The sequence below is a fragment of the Caenorhabditis remanei genome, chromosome II (assembly GCF_010183535.1).
Source record: "Caenorhabditis remanei strain PX506 chromosome II, whole genome shotgun sequence".
Classification (NCBI taxonomy): Eukaryota; Metazoa; Nematoda; class Chromadorea; order Rhabditida; family Rhabditidae; genus Caenorhabditis; species Caenorhabditis remanei.
Window position 1 is genome coordinate 9,033,705 of NC_071329.1, and position 15,354 is coordinate 9,049,058.

The 15,354-nt window shown below is 36.5% G+C and overlaps 4 protein-coding genes across 4 annotated transcripts; 3 read left to right on the plus strand and 1 right to left on the minus strand.

Moving 5' to 3' along the window:
• Window positions 1-254: 254 nt before the first annotated feature.
• On the minus strand, window positions 255-1,437 carry GCK72_005490 (uncharacterized protein; the record flags this gene model as incomplete). The annotated part of the gene is made up of 6 exons (XM_003117393.2): window positions 255-335; window positions 420-669; window positions 717-811; window positions 860-964; window positions 1,175-1,217; window positions 1,265-1,437. The coding sequence occupies 6 exons, from the start codon at window positions 1,435-1,437 to the stop codon at window positions 255-257; spliced, it is 747 nt and encodes a 248-aa protein (XP_003117441.1).
• Window positions 1,438-6,222: 4,785 nt separating this feature from the next.
• Window positions 6,223-9,082, plus strand: GCK72_005491 (uncharacterized protein; the record flags this gene model as incomplete). Its single annotated transcript, XM_053725209.1, has 14 exons — window positions 6,223-6,356; window positions 6,408-6,497; window positions 6,595-6,751; window positions 6,824-6,883; window positions 7,082-7,195; window positions 7,242-7,525; window positions 7,572-7,680; window positions 7,732-7,899; window positions 7,949-8,177; window positions 8,225-8,315; window positions 8,364-8,604; window positions 8,652-8,820; window positions 8,874-8,944; window positions 8,990-9,082. The coding sequence occupies 14 exons, from the start codon at window positions 6,223-6,225 to the stop codon at window positions 9,080-9,082; spliced, it is 2,010 nt and encodes a 669-aa protein (XP_053589403.1).
• Window positions 9,083-9,268: 186 nt separating this feature from the next.
• GCK72_005492 (uncharacterized protein) lies at window positions 9,269-11,261 on the plus strand (the record flags this gene model as incomplete). The annotated part of the gene is made up of 7 exons (XM_003117399.2): window positions 9,269-9,352; window positions 9,456-9,728; window positions 9,847-9,920; window positions 9,970-10,078; window positions 10,131-10,425; window positions 10,474-10,594; window positions 10,646-11,261. 7 exons carry the CDS (start codon window positions 9,269-9,271, stop codon window positions 11,259-11,261), a joined length of 1,572 nt encoding a protein of 523 aa, XP_003117447.1.
• Window positions 11,262-12,641: 1,380 nt separating this feature from the next.
• Window positions 12,642-15,211, plus strand: GCK72_005493 (uncharacterized protein; the record flags this gene model as incomplete). The annotated part of the gene is made up of 7 exons (XM_053725210.1): window positions 12,642-12,683; window positions 13,015-13,069; window positions 13,143-13,692; window positions 13,935-14,070; window positions 14,271-14,413; window positions 14,459-14,849; window positions 14,897-15,211. The coding sequence occupies 7 exons, from the start codon at window positions 12,642-12,644 to the stop codon at window positions 15,209-15,211; spliced, it is 1,632 nt and encodes a 543-aa protein (XP_053589404.1).
• Window positions 15,212-15,354: the final 143 nt, after the last annotated feature.

Below are 15,354 nucleotides of genomic sequence, written 5' to 3' on the forward strand. Positions count from 1 at the left end.
ATTGAGCTATTTCAATTCGATGTTTTAAAGTATTTTGATGATGATAAAGCGACAGCGGGAAAGTAGAAAAAGTGGGTTTGAAAGGGAAAGTGATAGGAAAAGAGTAGAAGATCCGATGTATAAAGTGATGAGTGCGAGGATGAGAACAGGAAATGAACAAAACACATGCAAGAGCCAATTAGTGGTCGAAGGACTCGTCTAGTAGATCACAGTTATCAGTTGGTTTGAGCGTCAAAAGATCCGATGGGTGGAAGCTATCCACGGCGCAATTTCTCGTTTATTGTGCGTACAATCATTGTCGTTTGGAAAACAAGTTGGTTCGCCGAAACTGACACCTGTAAGTGAACAGAGAATGCAGTGGAGTTCAAATAGGAGCTTTTTAATTATTTGTTCAATAAATTGTGCATTTTTTTACTAACCTGATTTGCATTTTGATCTTTGAAATAAGTCTTCAAAGTGTTACTGAATCTTTTCGAATAGTGGACAAATTCTCGTTTGCGTTTTTCAACGGCTGGCTGAGCAGTCACTGGAACAATTCTATAAACAGTGTTGATCGCCTCGAGCAGTTTCTTTATGGATGATGCGATCAGTTTGATTGTCTCCAAGAATGCATGACGATCTGACATCTCTTCTGGTACTCGTGATAGCACACGACGAAGTTCGATGGCTCTGAATGAATTAATGGTACTATAAGTACAATTCACACTTTTAGCTACCGCTTCGTGAGCTCTTTGTAATCAGCGTTCTGTTCATAACCACTGACAATCAAGTCGTTTGTTGGCGAAGTGTCATGCATTCTCAAGTAAGACTCCTGGAAAATCAATTTATTTTTCTGAATAAAATATTTCTTAAAAATAACCTGTAGATTCACATTCAACTCCGAGTCATCCAATATAACTTTTGTAAAATCGTAGAGAAACGACGGCGATGCTTGCTCACATGTGGTCAGTGCAGTGTGTAGTTTCTAAACAACGTTTATTTTCAGGGAAAATATTTTTTCATGAATCTGTTGTAGAATTTTGTGCGGAAGACTGTTTTCAGTGAAATATTCGGCAGCTTATTAGAAATGTGTATTTTTTCAAATAAGTAAATCAGATGCAGAACGCTCTAATAAATTTTTCAGCAGTTTAACCAGCTTTTGATAGAATTTAATAAAATTAAGAATTAAACTCACATTCAGGGCAAGAGACGCCCTGGGCTCATCTCGATGCTGATGTCTGCAAATATGTCGAATGAGAAGAATACGTGTCAATTGAAAACTCACTTAATTTTCTCCATAACAGGATTGTACAAACACTGATAAGTCATTGCTCCGAGATATCCTCCCTCTTCGTTCATTGTGAAACTGCTGAAAACCAAAACTAAATGAGTATATGACGATGCGGAAAGGTTCAGTTGGAAACGAGCGCATGCCTTGATCGATTCGTCGGCAAACATATGTAGAAATCATAGTGTTGCGAGACGCAGGTGAATCGATGAACGCGTAGAAAGATTATGGAAAAGTGAGATGAAAAGAGTAAATACAAAAGAAAACGAACGGTCGGAATAGTGGAATGTGAAAAGAGAAAGCTGACTCACAGCAGTTTTGCCTGATAACAGAAAACAGACTAGCACGGCGAGGTGTTGGAAAAGGAAATGCTGTAAAATTACGTCAAACTATTAGAAATCAATAGTCACATATAGAAATTCATGTGGTATTGATTGATTAACTGTAAATACGGCGAAAATTGCTGGAATATCAAATGATTGAGAAGAATGCTGGATGAATTTGACAAAAAAATATTTTTGAAAGCGGATTACGAATAGAGCGATGTTGCTGACTTCAAAAAAAGCGAGAAAATTTGTGCAAAATACTCGAGTTTGAGATTAAAAATATCTTGGTTTCTGATAAAATAAATAAAAATAGCTTCGGTTAAATTCAGAATTGCAGAAACTATCACCAGACGGGAAAGAAACCTGGCTCGAAGCCGAAAATTTTTTAAGTAAATAAGATTAAAAAAATATGTGAAAATAAAAGTTTGAAATTAAAAGAAAGAGCATAACACTTTTTTCATGTAAAGTTCCTTTAAAATCTATTCGACACAATTTTAGATATCAGCTCCTTATTTCTTGGAACTTATGTGTTCTCCCATGTGATAATTCAGCTAATTTCCTATTTTTTCCCCAAGTCGACTTGGCCGGAAATGAACCAAGAAGAAGAAGAATAAAACCGACAGAAAACATTCGCTATGTTAAAAAAAAGACGTTCACACCTACAACAACAAACTTATTGTAATAACAAAAGGTGTTATTTTCAAGAAGAGAATAAGAAGAAGACATATGTTTGAAGAATGGAAAGAAAGTATCTGAGTCTGGAAAAATGGGAATACTTTCTTGGATTTATCAACTCGATTATTTCCTTTTCTTCCTAGTGATTACCTTATCAGATTTAGAGAAAATATAAATATAGAACACCCGGAAAACAAGTCACAAGTCATTTCGAACCTTTCCTCCGTCTCTCTTTCTTCGATTATCTCTTCCGATTTCTTCTCAACTGATCCGTCTTTTCTCATCACATTCCGGCTGCCTTCTCATTGTCTTTCTCATCTTCAATCAATAGAAAAAGTATTTCTCACACTTCACACCTTTTCCTCATTCTTGGATTTTCCGCCTCAAAGCACAAAGCATTCTCGAAAATCATTGTGGACCCTCTTAATTATTAGTTTCCCGTCTGACTGATTCGTCTTTTTTTTTTGTCACCATCATCACGAAACGAACGTTGACCGATGTATCTGAATAGAAATAAACAGGTTTCGATTCCAAATAACATGTATTAGAATAATGAGGTTGTCAACTATTCAGACTTTTCATAGAATATGTATTGGGTTACGGTAGTTTCTCGAAAAATGCAATTCGGGAGAGTGTTTTTAATATCCCAAGATAATTGATTTTTATGTCTCTTCTCGGTTTAATTTTAGTTCAATTATTTTCAATAGCTCTTCATTTTTTAAACATCCAACAGACCAGACAGATTACAAACCAACCTAGACATAAGACTCAAAACTATAATTTTACTCGAAATCGAAAGAAATCTCCTCTCAAATTTCACTGAACTCGTCAACAAATAATAAGTGACATGATAATATCTCATAGAATTCACGTGCTACATTCGAAAGTTCAGCTAACCATTAGCATCTCTCAAAACCAGTTTTCGACAGCCTAATACTTGTCGAATTCGAAGTTATTTCTGGTCACTCGTGGAATTCAACTGGAAAACATGCTAATTATCCGAAATGAAATACTTATAATTGAAAACATGTGCTCTCTAAACTACGGTAGATTCAAATTTCCCTTCAAATAATCAAGTGACATCAGCGTTTTTCAGACCATCTCATACCAATTAAAATCGTTTTGAAGTACTGAAAAGTCAATTAATTGAATTGTAAAAGAGTTACTTCAATGACTTATTCTCTCTGTTAATGTGAGCGTTTCGTCACTGTACTCGACATCTAATCTAACATCTCGAATATAGATCAACTCTTAAAAAAACTAATTCGAGACACGCCCAAAAAGTAATTTGACCAAATTTGTGGATTCGTTTGAAACTGTTCTCTTTATATTCCCTGAAAACAATTAAATTCCGATGTCTCGTGGGCTGCTAATACCAATAAACAATGCAGAGAACTGTACAGAAACTAGTATTGGTGTTTATGATACTTGTAAAACAATACATATGGAAACGAAAAAATAGGAAAAATAATAAATTTTGTCTTCTAGGAATGTAAAATTTTTGTACAATTTCCAGATAAGGAATTTCAGAATCTCGAATCTTTGCCTGAAATTTCTGAAAATTTTAGAAAAACGACCAAAAATTCAGTCAAAGTCCATTTATGTTTTTTTTTGTTGACTGCGTCTCATTATTTTTGATTCCTACAAAAAACACTTGTTGATCACAATGGTTATTGTGGTTTGATGTTTCATTTTGACACTGATTCAATAGAGAGTTTATGAAATCTCCCAATGGAATATTCTGTGTGTTCGATGACAGTTTCAAAGTCTGAAGACGTCATGAAATAAATCCAATTAACCTTTTTTCGACACAGGTAAATTGAGTACAGGTCATCTTCTTCTCTTTTCTTCTAACCTAATCAAATGAATGTTGTTTCATTTTCTCTTTCTCCACTGACCCAAACAATCAAAATTCGAGATACACACTCACCTCTTCATCTCTTTTTTCTTCTTCTTCTCGTTTCTCCACCTAATACAAAACTAGTTGTTATTCGGTGTATTTGTACGGGGAGACAACGTCCCCGCCTCTTCCATTTTCCATTCTTTTTCACCTCTCACTACTCCACTTTTTTCCCGAAAAACGAACGAAAAATGTTCTTTTTTGGACTTGAGGGCTCTTTTTCCTACTCTTCGAGCCCTCCAATTACATGTACACCCACTGAAAATTCTTCGGGGTTTTTATTCGGTTTTCGCTTTTTCTTTTTGCTTTTTCCTTGTTAAAAATAGAATTTAATGAGTCTTCCTTTCCTCTTTTTCTTCCATATAAGCTCTTCTCTTTCTCATTTTATATCCTCATTCACTCTCCTTTCTTCTTCAATATTTCTGAATAACTGACCTAATTTCTCTGCTAAAAAATGCATTGTCGCATCTGGAATCGGATCGTTTTCAAGTTTTATGTGAGTTGTTTACAAAGAAAAATAATGTAATGAGTGAGTTGTCGAGGAAGTGTCACTCATTCAGGAAAATGCTCTTTTTTGAGAAGATGGAGAAGAAAAAAGAAGCACAGAAACTACTTGTTATCTCTATTTGGTGGGAAATTTACAGTCATTTTGACAGAAATTTCGTTCATTTACAATAGAACAGCGTTGGCTCGGAGTACTTTTCACAACCAAAAAATACGTTTTCTTTCTTTTTAAGTAATTGCCTTGCAGCCATTGTTCAGCGACACGTTTCCATCGAAATTGTTCCAATTGTATCTTCAAATTCTCAAATTCTGAAAACGAAAAATAATTCGGAATAGGTGATCAAATTTGATTCAAAAGTCCAAAACCACATATTGTATATATGAATTATTTCCCAAATCTCTAGAAGTCAGAAATCAAAAATCGCTCTCTACCGTGGGAATACTCCGAATACATCCTCAAAATTGAAATATTGTCAGTTTACTCAAAATCTCTTTTTCCTAGTGTCATCTATCCTTTCTTACATCATGATACATATCCAATTATTGAAGTGGAATCCTTCTGCAAAATTCTGAATCCAACAATTATTTTGCAAATTTATGCTAAAGTAAAATCAGCACTTTTTGCTTTCTCTCTCATTTCGAAATCTCTTTTTCTATTTTTTCCGTTTCTTCCTCTGAAATCATTTCCTCAATAGAGTCGAGAGAGAACTCAACTGAATTATTTTCTTTATCAGGAACATTTCAAAAGTACATTTCTCTTTCTGATAAAACTTCTCTTCTTCTGATTATTACTTTCGGAACGTTTTGAAACCCAATTCGAAAAACGATACGATTCAGCAAAAATGAGAAAAGAATTTCCATATTTTCTCTGAAATCATGTTTCGGAAATTTTGAAATACATTCATATTTTTATTGATGTCACAAAACGAAACCGACGTTTTCTTCTCTTTTTCTTCTCTTCTTTTCCATTCTTTACCTTTTCAAGTGTCGTTCTGAATAGAGAAAAAGAGAGAACACTGTTGAATTTTCTGTTCGAGGAGCCAAAAATCAGATGAATCAAAGATTTTTGTCAATAATGGATTGAAATACAGTAATCTCCTAATATCATCCGTTTGAATTATGTTCCATTTTCGACCCAACAAGGTTCAATTATGAACGGAAACTATACAAAAATTGAGAGGAAAACGTTGTTTTTTAATTAGAAAACAGCTCCTTCTCCCTCCTCTTTTTGTGCTTCCTCTTCAATTTTCTCTCTCTTTTGTTGACAAACAAACAAAAGGTTCTCTCTCCCTCTCTCACTGACCTATATATTTTGATCCTTGTTTTCACTAAAGAATTATCGCAAGTTTTTTGTGCTCAACAACTTCCATATATTTTTGTTTGCCTCTCCATCTGTCTCCTCTTCGACCTCAATACTGTCTCGGATATGAGAGACGAAATGCATCCATCTCCGGAGTCTTTATTTACGTTTCCTCCCACTTTTTTTTTGCTCTCTGTCACCTTTTCCAAAAAAAAAGAGAGTACTTCTCCCCCTCACTTGAATTGGTCAAATGGTCTTGTCTGAAAATGGGAATATTCAGATGAAAAATGACCGGAAGTACTGGTATTTTCTACTTGTACTTGGAGCACTTGCTCTACTCAATGCAATTGTTTCGACAATGATGAAGCCGTTTGAATTGATGCAGTAAGTTGATTTCGATACTGAAAAATCTGAAAAATGATTTGAAAAGTTCAGTCATTTCTCTGTCATCAATATTCATTGGATCAACACAATTACACTATTAGCTGGAATTTCCCCATTCGTTTTCCCGCAAAAAACTTTGAAGTGAGTTTTATTTTATTTTGAAGTCAGAATGAGAGCTGATTTGTTGTTTGGAATTATAAAAACTTTTTTAAATATAAAAATAGTAGATGATTTCCAGATCTGAAACAGCGATTGTTGTGGTGAATATTCTCAGTTTCTGTATTTGTATCAGTTGTGCATTTGCTGATCTTGGAAATCTCGCAATTAAATCATTTGGACAACCGAATAACACTGGATTTTTCTCCAATTTTTTCAGTGATGATGAGATTGAAACGGTTGGTTTATCTTACCAGTTGTATTTCTTTCTTCGTTTAAAATTTCTCTAAAATTGAATTGTACCATTGAAGGAAATCCCCCAACCATCGAAGGAAATATCGGAACACCTTGCCAAGTTGGCTCAAAAATTTGTTAGTTTTGTCGATTACCCGCTTTAACACAAATGCTTTATTGCTTTTTTATTACTGTCTTACTCTTGTCTTGTCCGTCCGAAATCGCTTTTTTCATTTTTTTTCAAAAGGGATTCAGAAATCTCACAACTCCGCTTAAATGGCACTAATTGTTTCATTTTCTGTTTAATATTTTTCTAATTCTTGGAATATTTTCAGAGAGACCATCTAATGGTATACAACTGCCTCGACTTGGCAATATGTGTTCTCGCTGCATGCATCTCTCATAAACTGATTGTAAATCGTATTGAAGCATCTCCGAATGTACATTTGGTCAGTTTCATGTGTCTCTCCTCCTATTCAAATATAAATATTACAGACGGATAGTCGCCGATTCCAAGGTTATGGAGTTGCATTGATCATAATGACAGTCACGGGAATCGTGAATCATATGTGGCAACGGATTATTATGGTTAATCATAAGCAAGCAATATTTCTCGATATGCATACAATTGATGAGTTCTCATGGCTTGTCATCAATCTGGCTACAGGAATTTTTGTATTCCTCTCATCGAAATCGAATCAAATCGTTCAAAGTGTATCGTTCGCTCTGTCAGGAGCCACTATTTATCCTTCATTTTTCTACGCTTGGTTAGATTACAGGTTGGGTTAATCAAGTTTCACAGCAATCACTGTTTCTTTTTTCCAGAATAATGACATCTGCTCATTCGAATTTCCTATTCCGTCAAGCCATCACATCTCTCGTGATCTCGATTCCTCATATGTTTGTTCTTCTGACAATTTTCCTCACTTTCATCGTAAGTTTTCTCTTTTTCTTCATTTTTTTGGTATAATTCATACCTATTCAGATGACACGACGAGATGCAACACGAGTACAATTGACTCATTTGAATAAGTTAATCTTCACAGGATTCTCAGTTTTCTTCCTGATTATTTCGTTATCTCTCATCAATGTCAACTTGTATGCTCTTTTCACCAAACAGTTTTACAAGATTTTTCATAGCAGTGAGCAGAAAGTGAGTACCTTCTTAAAAGGGAGATTATAAAAACTGCAACTGTTTTCAGCTACCATTCCTCACCGCATTCCTGTCACTGTTCACAGGATTAAGTGTTGCCAGCAGGTTCAATTACATCACAATTGCATCCTCATTAGTCATAGGAATCCTGGCTATAAATGCCACTTACTTGCACATTTTTTCCTATATTTATCTGCAAATTAATGGATATTTCATCGATGGAACAAGCTCAGAATTCCTCGTTTTGCCAGCTGACAAATATGATAATGGAACTGAAAGTGAGTTTTTTTAAAGTTTTTGGTAGACTTTCAAGTTATTATTTTAGCATCAAGTGTGCATACAATCGAGACTTCTTTGAATGTGATTTCATTCGTTGGATCGAGTGTTCTTGTTTTGTTCCTAGCTTATTTGGCAAGGTATATTAAGTTGTTTCCACTTAGGAAACCCAAATTTTTCATTTCCAGAACTGCTCTCCCGCCACCTGACACCTCTGAAGACTCAGCAGAAGAGCTTGTTGCGAAGAAAAGATATGAAAAGAAAGTTCTCGGACTTGGAGTTGTAATGCTCTTCTCTGCTGTATTTGTACTTTCTCTGGCCTTTTATGTCTTCTTTAGAACTCATAGTCCACATCCTTTAGTCACAATATATTCACAATTATTTCACGTCGTTCTGGCTTTATCCATCACATCATATGCACTATTTCAAGTGAGTTTCAATTCTTTCTGGATTTGTGATACGTTGAAAATTTTCAGGTTCTCGTAGCAGAGCACCTTGCAAAATATCCACTTTTGTCGTGTTCTCTCATCATTTTGTCCGTAATCAGAGCATTGGATATTCTGACGCAAATCGACTACAAAGACATTGGAAATCAGCCGGTGACGTGGACAATTCATGCACTCGTGGAGTACATGGCTATATTTTGTAAGTCTGCAATTAATGAGGTACAATATTTATATAAATCATAATTTTTTCAGTCCACTTTGCCACAATCGCAATAATTTTCCGTATCGAAGGAGCTGGTCGGCCTCTCATAGAACCTGCTGAGGTAGCCAACTCAATATCTTCTCTTCACAAGAATACTTTTTTTCAGATTCCAATGTCATTTGAGAATCCACTTGGTAATGCGACAGATGAAAACGGGTACATCATGTTGCGAACTGCTGAAAATGAGCAAGCAGATTGATAACTTACTCGAGTAGTCATAATTAGTAATTCATTCCTTTTTCCCTTCTTCCCACTCTTCAATTTCAGTCAATTTTTCCAAACCATGAGATCTCCCCACGTGTTGCCAAAAACATAATTATGAACTTGTCACGTCTTCAGTTTTGTAAATAAAATCATTCATTTTGTATTCGATTTCAATCTGAAAATGGCAGCAGCACCGCCAGCTCCGAAGCCAAAAGAAAAGGGTCCGGCATGCAAGTTATCGTCAATAATCAACGGACAATTTGTGGTATGAAATGCTATTTGAAGATATTTGTGGATTGACCAGAAGTCAAATACGAAATGACTCATCTTAGAGTTCATTTAGTTTCTTCCATTTTCCGCCTTTTCAGATGGTCCAAATGCTTGGAAAAGGTGGCTACGGAGTAGTGTACGAAGTGATTCGTCGTGACTCTCCGAGTGTTCGATTCGCCTGTAAAGCTGAGTTGGCACTTGCACATAATAATCTGAAAACAGAGTGGGATCTGATGACATTACTAAAGGATAACAAATCGAAACACAACATTATCGGAATTGAATTGGGAAGTGAAAGGAACTACAACTACATTGTCATGCATCTTGTGGGTCCATCGTTGGCCGACTTACGGAAGTATATTCCTAGTAAGGTAGGTTAATTGGGTAGTTTGTATTGGAATATTCCAATAATTAGATTTTTATTCGCTGAATAAAATTAGATATCTGGTTCACGTCCTTGATCGAAAAACTAAGATGTTCGTATTCCAGACATTCACCTTGTACACTACAACAGTTTGTGGAATTCAATGCTTCGATTCGTTAGTGGAAATTCAAAAACTAGGGTGAATCTTGGAATTTTCTTTCTTAATATTCATAGTTTCACGATTTCAGATACATTCATCGAGACGTGAAACCATCGAATTTTGCAATTGGAGTACTCGGATCAGATGAAGAGAAATTGGTTTATGTTCTGGATTTTGGATTGTGCCGAAATATGTTTGTACGTTGTTTCATTATGATGTTCTCATCATTTCATGTATAATCTTTTCCAGAATAAGAGCAAAGAGCTCCGAAAGCCACGTATGAAGGCTCCTTTCCGTGGAACCATTCCATATTGTTCTCTGAATATTCATCAAAGAATGGAACCGGGACGACACGACGACTTCTGGTCACTTCTCTACATGATGATCGAGTTTCATTTATCAGATTTACCATGGGAAAACATGACGAAAGAGAATACGAAGAAAGAAAAGGAGTCAAAAATTGATTCGCTTCTGGCAAAATGTCCCCCAGAATTTCAGATGATTCGATGCTATTTGTTGACATTGTGCTATTCGAGAGAGCCTGGTTAGAATTGGCAAAGTAAAAGATTGAAAGAAATGTCTAGTATTTCAGATTATGCAAAAATTCGTGGAGTTCTTTGTCAAATAATGATTACTAATAAGTTCACCCCGGATATGCCACTTGATTGGCAAAACGGAGGACCGTATGAGAACATTTTCAAGCCATTAGCTTCGTGAGTTTTCACTTTCAAAGCTGAAGAAACGAATATATCGATGCATTTCAGAGCAGTCAAGCACAAAAGAAGCAAACAGAAAGTGAGTTTGGCGGAACTTTTGGATCTTCCAAAACCTGGGACAGCTCCACTTTACACTGAAAAAGACTTTCCGCACCCAGGAGAACTGGAACAACCGAGAGACGAATCAGTCTCAAAAAGTGATGATACTATTATTGAGAAAGATGGACCACCACCAGCACCGAAACCCGCTCCGAAGCCAATTATTCATCCAGCGCCGGTTAAAACTTCAGGGGAGAATCATCACAAACCGGGAACTACAATCAGTATGAAACCAGCCGTTCCTCGTTCAGCCGGAGAGCATAACAGTGTGAAACCGGTGGCTCCTGCAAGTTCAGTATTAACTCGTTCACCTACTGGACACCATTTGAGTCTGAAACCGGTCACACTGACTCCACGTCCTCCTGGTGAAATACGTCAAAGTGTGAGAAGAACGGCGACGGTTACTCCACGTGCAAAGTCCGATAACGATTCATTGAAGCCGGCTGCTGTTTCGTTGAAGCCGGCTGTTTCTACAATGACTACGAAAGCTCAACATCCAACACCACCGCTAGCTGGATCAATGGCTGCTCCAGCAATGACAATGCCTCCGTTTAAGAAGTTATAGAAATCTGAGATTTGAATAAACATATTTTATCGTGGAAATAGTTTATGAGTTGGCCATGGTCCCTTCCGTGAAACATAGCATTCTAATTGAAATCCCTCATCTTCCGTATTGGTTCAAGTGTCAAAACACCACGTGTTGCGTTGTTGCACTTTAGTTATACAACCTCCCAATTACAATAGAATGGGAGAATTCAAAAGAAGGGGCTCGTCGTTTCCCGAATCATCTTGTTTCTTTTCTTCTTCTTCTCGAGAAGACACGCATTCACAATACAAAAGGAAGAAGAGCGTTATACGATCGAGTCTCTACCTTTTGCTATTGTTGGAAGAAGGATGGGACGGTTGTCTATGTATATGCATGTGTGTGCACGACGGACAGGGCAAGGGCAAAAACGACCCCCGGTGTCTCGGTCACTAATTACAGTGTGCAAGGACGAATCGGATGAACGAATGAACGAAGACTTTTGAAGAAGTAGGGGATGACGATGACAGAAAGAGAGAAGGGACACATTACACAAATCAACTTGAAGTTCGCGCCCATATTGTTTCGCGCAAATTGAGAGAGAATGATGTATGTTTTATGGTATTAGGAGTCCTCGAGAAAGGTGAGATGAGGATTTGAACCTTGACAGAAATTGGGAATGGAATGAAAGGGCAGATGGCAAAGGTTGGGTTACTGTAAGTGGGAGGTGTCGGATTTCTCTGAAATTTTAGTTTTTCAATGTTTAGAGATTACAAGTTTAGTTTCGAAAAGTTTCAAAACTATCATACAATGGAATGTTAGGCTTATTTTGATAATGTGCGTTCCAATCAAAATGATTCTCCAGCCCAAGTCTCCTGATTCTCCTTCAGAACCCATTATTCAAGTACTGCATCTTTTCACATATAATCTGAACATTTTGAATCCCGAAGTTCAAACAGTTTAATCCACTTCTCTATTCAACTTGAGTTTTGAATCCATCCTTACATTCCAAATGGCAACATCCTCATAAGAGTTTGAACCTCTCGAGAACTTTCTAAACGTTTGAATACAGTTCATCAAGAGAGTACTTACCTATTTTCCAATTACTTTCCAAGATCATTTTATGATTCATTTCACCCGATGAAACTCCTATCGAAACCCCTTTTACGGAAGTACGATACTGGATCTTCATTTCATTCAATATCCATGTAAACTAGGTCTATGAGTTGCACAAACAGTGGATCGTCTCCTTCTTTTTTCCCTTCTTTTTACTCCACAAATCTTCATACAAACACAAGAAGACACAAGTGGGCGGAGTCTGTTTCGCGGAAAAGACGTGGTAACCTCCTTAGAAAGAAGACATGCGCACGCATTTCTAAGCGCATGTCCACGAGTACAGTCCTGTTAGGTTTGCACTCATAAATGATCTTGTTTTCTATTCTGTTTCTTAGAATTTTATTGAGTGTGAGTTTCACCTTTTTTAAAACGAAAGTAGTGAATATAATGTAGTTTTTGGAAAAGAAACTGTAAATCTTTGACTGAGAGTTTAGTCGAAAGAAACCAAGAATATTTGTCATTTTTACGACTTCGTATCAGGAAATGACGAAGATGATAATTTTCAAAGCCAAGTTTTTTCTAGAATTGTTCCGTTTTTAAACCGGGCAAAAGACTGTTTCTCAATAACATTATTTTTCTGAAATAAGAAAGTTCCAAAAACCATAATTAGTTAAAAATGATTTTTCCACAATTGAAAATTCTCAGTTCCAAACTAAATCTCAATTTTTGACTTTCCCAGATACCAGAATCAAACGGAGCAAAAAGTCAATCGGCGTTTGACAATGCGATAATTGGTGGGTCTCGAGATCTTTTCATTTATTTTCTTTTTCACCCTCCAATCATTCTCATTCTTTTTGTTTCTTCCAGGTCAACCATCTATTTCTTGTCAACGTGACCGAATTGTTATTGAAGTGATCACTGAACGTTTATTCACTGGAAAAGTGTTCGTCAAAGGAGATTATGCGAATCCACAATGCACAAAAACGTTTCGAAATGGAGTGGTGACAAGTGAAAAAGTCTCGAATGATGAGAAACCATTTCTCGGAACAGTCAAAAAGTCAAGAGAACCTTATGTCGAGAATCAGAGAACAACTTCTGAAACTGATTTAGATATTTTCGATCCTTGTCCAAACCCTTCGAATCCAAACTGCAAATCGAATTCAGAGAAACTGGAAACTCATGAAAACGATCTAAACACTCCACCCGATATCGCGAGTTTCGTTCTTCCACCAAAGAATGAAACTTCATTCAAATCCACGTCAGAAGAGGAAGACGAATGGCACGGAGTTGGAGGAGTTTCGACTGAAGGAAATGGAGTTTTCGGAGGGACTCGAGGAGAAGAATTGAGAGTTTTCGGAAAACAAGGAGGTGGAGGAAATTCTGCGACAACTAGGAGTAGACCTGGACCGACTGCGTCGTGAGTTTTCACTTTTTGAATTCGAGAAAAAACTGCGATTAGAAACATTTTTCCTTTTCGATAAACTTTAGTGAACATTAGAGTTCAGGACCCGGATTCTCGAATACCTCATGAAAACTTTGTAAAACTAGGGACGCAGAGTATATTTATTCTTTCCGAAACAGTGAGAGACTTCATCTGAAAACTTCGCAACGCTGAGTCATGTCCCGTCAAAATAATTTGTTTGAAATGTCCATTTCTAGACCTGTATCATCTGACTGCCCTCCTCCAACAACGTGCGAACCGTGTTCTTGTGAAGAAAGAAGATCCCGAAGAGCAACGAATTCGATTCGTTTAGAAGTTCCACTCAATTCTTGTAATACGAAGCGTGATCGAAAGGTGAGATATTCTTCATACTTAGTTTCTGGAATTCCGCATGTTATACGGATGTCTCAATTATATCCCCATTACATCCGGTTTTTTTGTATTTGGAAAGCGTTTCCTTTCAATGAAAACGACCATGTATTGAACCACTAGAATTGATGTTTCAAGGATACGTGGAAATTCACTTTCTGGGTCACATCTTCCTCTTTTTACAGCTGAATCCTCCATCAGTTGTTGTCTCGTTGATTGCCGTTGTTTCATTTCATGATAGTTTTATCACAAAATTGGATAAAGCATATCATATCCAGTGTGCATATGCTGAAGCTGAGAAGACAGTTAGCACTGATTTGGATGTAAAGTGAGTTCTTTTTGAATTGAATCATCTCGAATAAAACTATTACAGTATGAATGACGAGCAGGAAATCAACGGAACAATGGAACCACCATCTTGTGATTACTTGATATCTGATAGTAATGGTAACTCAGTACAAAATAGTCTTGTGGGTGAACTGGTGAGGCATCAATGGAGTTGTAAAGGAGGAATTGCATCAAAACTGAAAATGTTGGTGCATCAATGTTTCGTAAAAGACGGAGCAGGTCAACAGTTCGAAGTGATTGATGAACATGGATGCACTCTTGATCGCATTATGCTTCAAACTCCAACTTATTCAAAAGATGGAATGACTGCTCAAGTGGATGCATATATATTCAAGTTCCCTGATCGATCCACTGTGGATTTCAGATGTACAATCACATTCTGTTCAGTGGATGATGCTGAATGTCAGATTATGACAGTGAGCTCTGAACTATAATTCAACTAAACTAATCCATGTTTTTTCAGCCTCCAAAATGCGATATAAATAATAATTTACTCCGAAGAAAGAGGTCAACACATGGATTGTCTTCAATGTCTCTTCATGCCAACAGTCTCACCGTATTTGATATAGATTCTTCTAAATCTGATACGAATCAACTACTTCCAACACCTTCATTTTTACGAAAAACACTGAAAGAATATGAGAGCACTTTCTGTGTTTCAGTTGCCAGTTTTGGTATCTTGATATCTGCTTCGACGTTCTTTGCAACTATTTCTCTTGGTGTTATTTTCAGTTACATCTTTCTCCGTTTTAATCATAAATTAACTATTGATGACTGATACTTTATATCATTCCTATTTATGATTATTTTTAATTTATCTCTCCTCATTCTCGGGTATTGTTTCACGTTCGTTTTACGATATTGAATAAACTTGCTACATTTATTAATTTTTTGGTTACTTTGAACAAAAAGAAAGAAAAT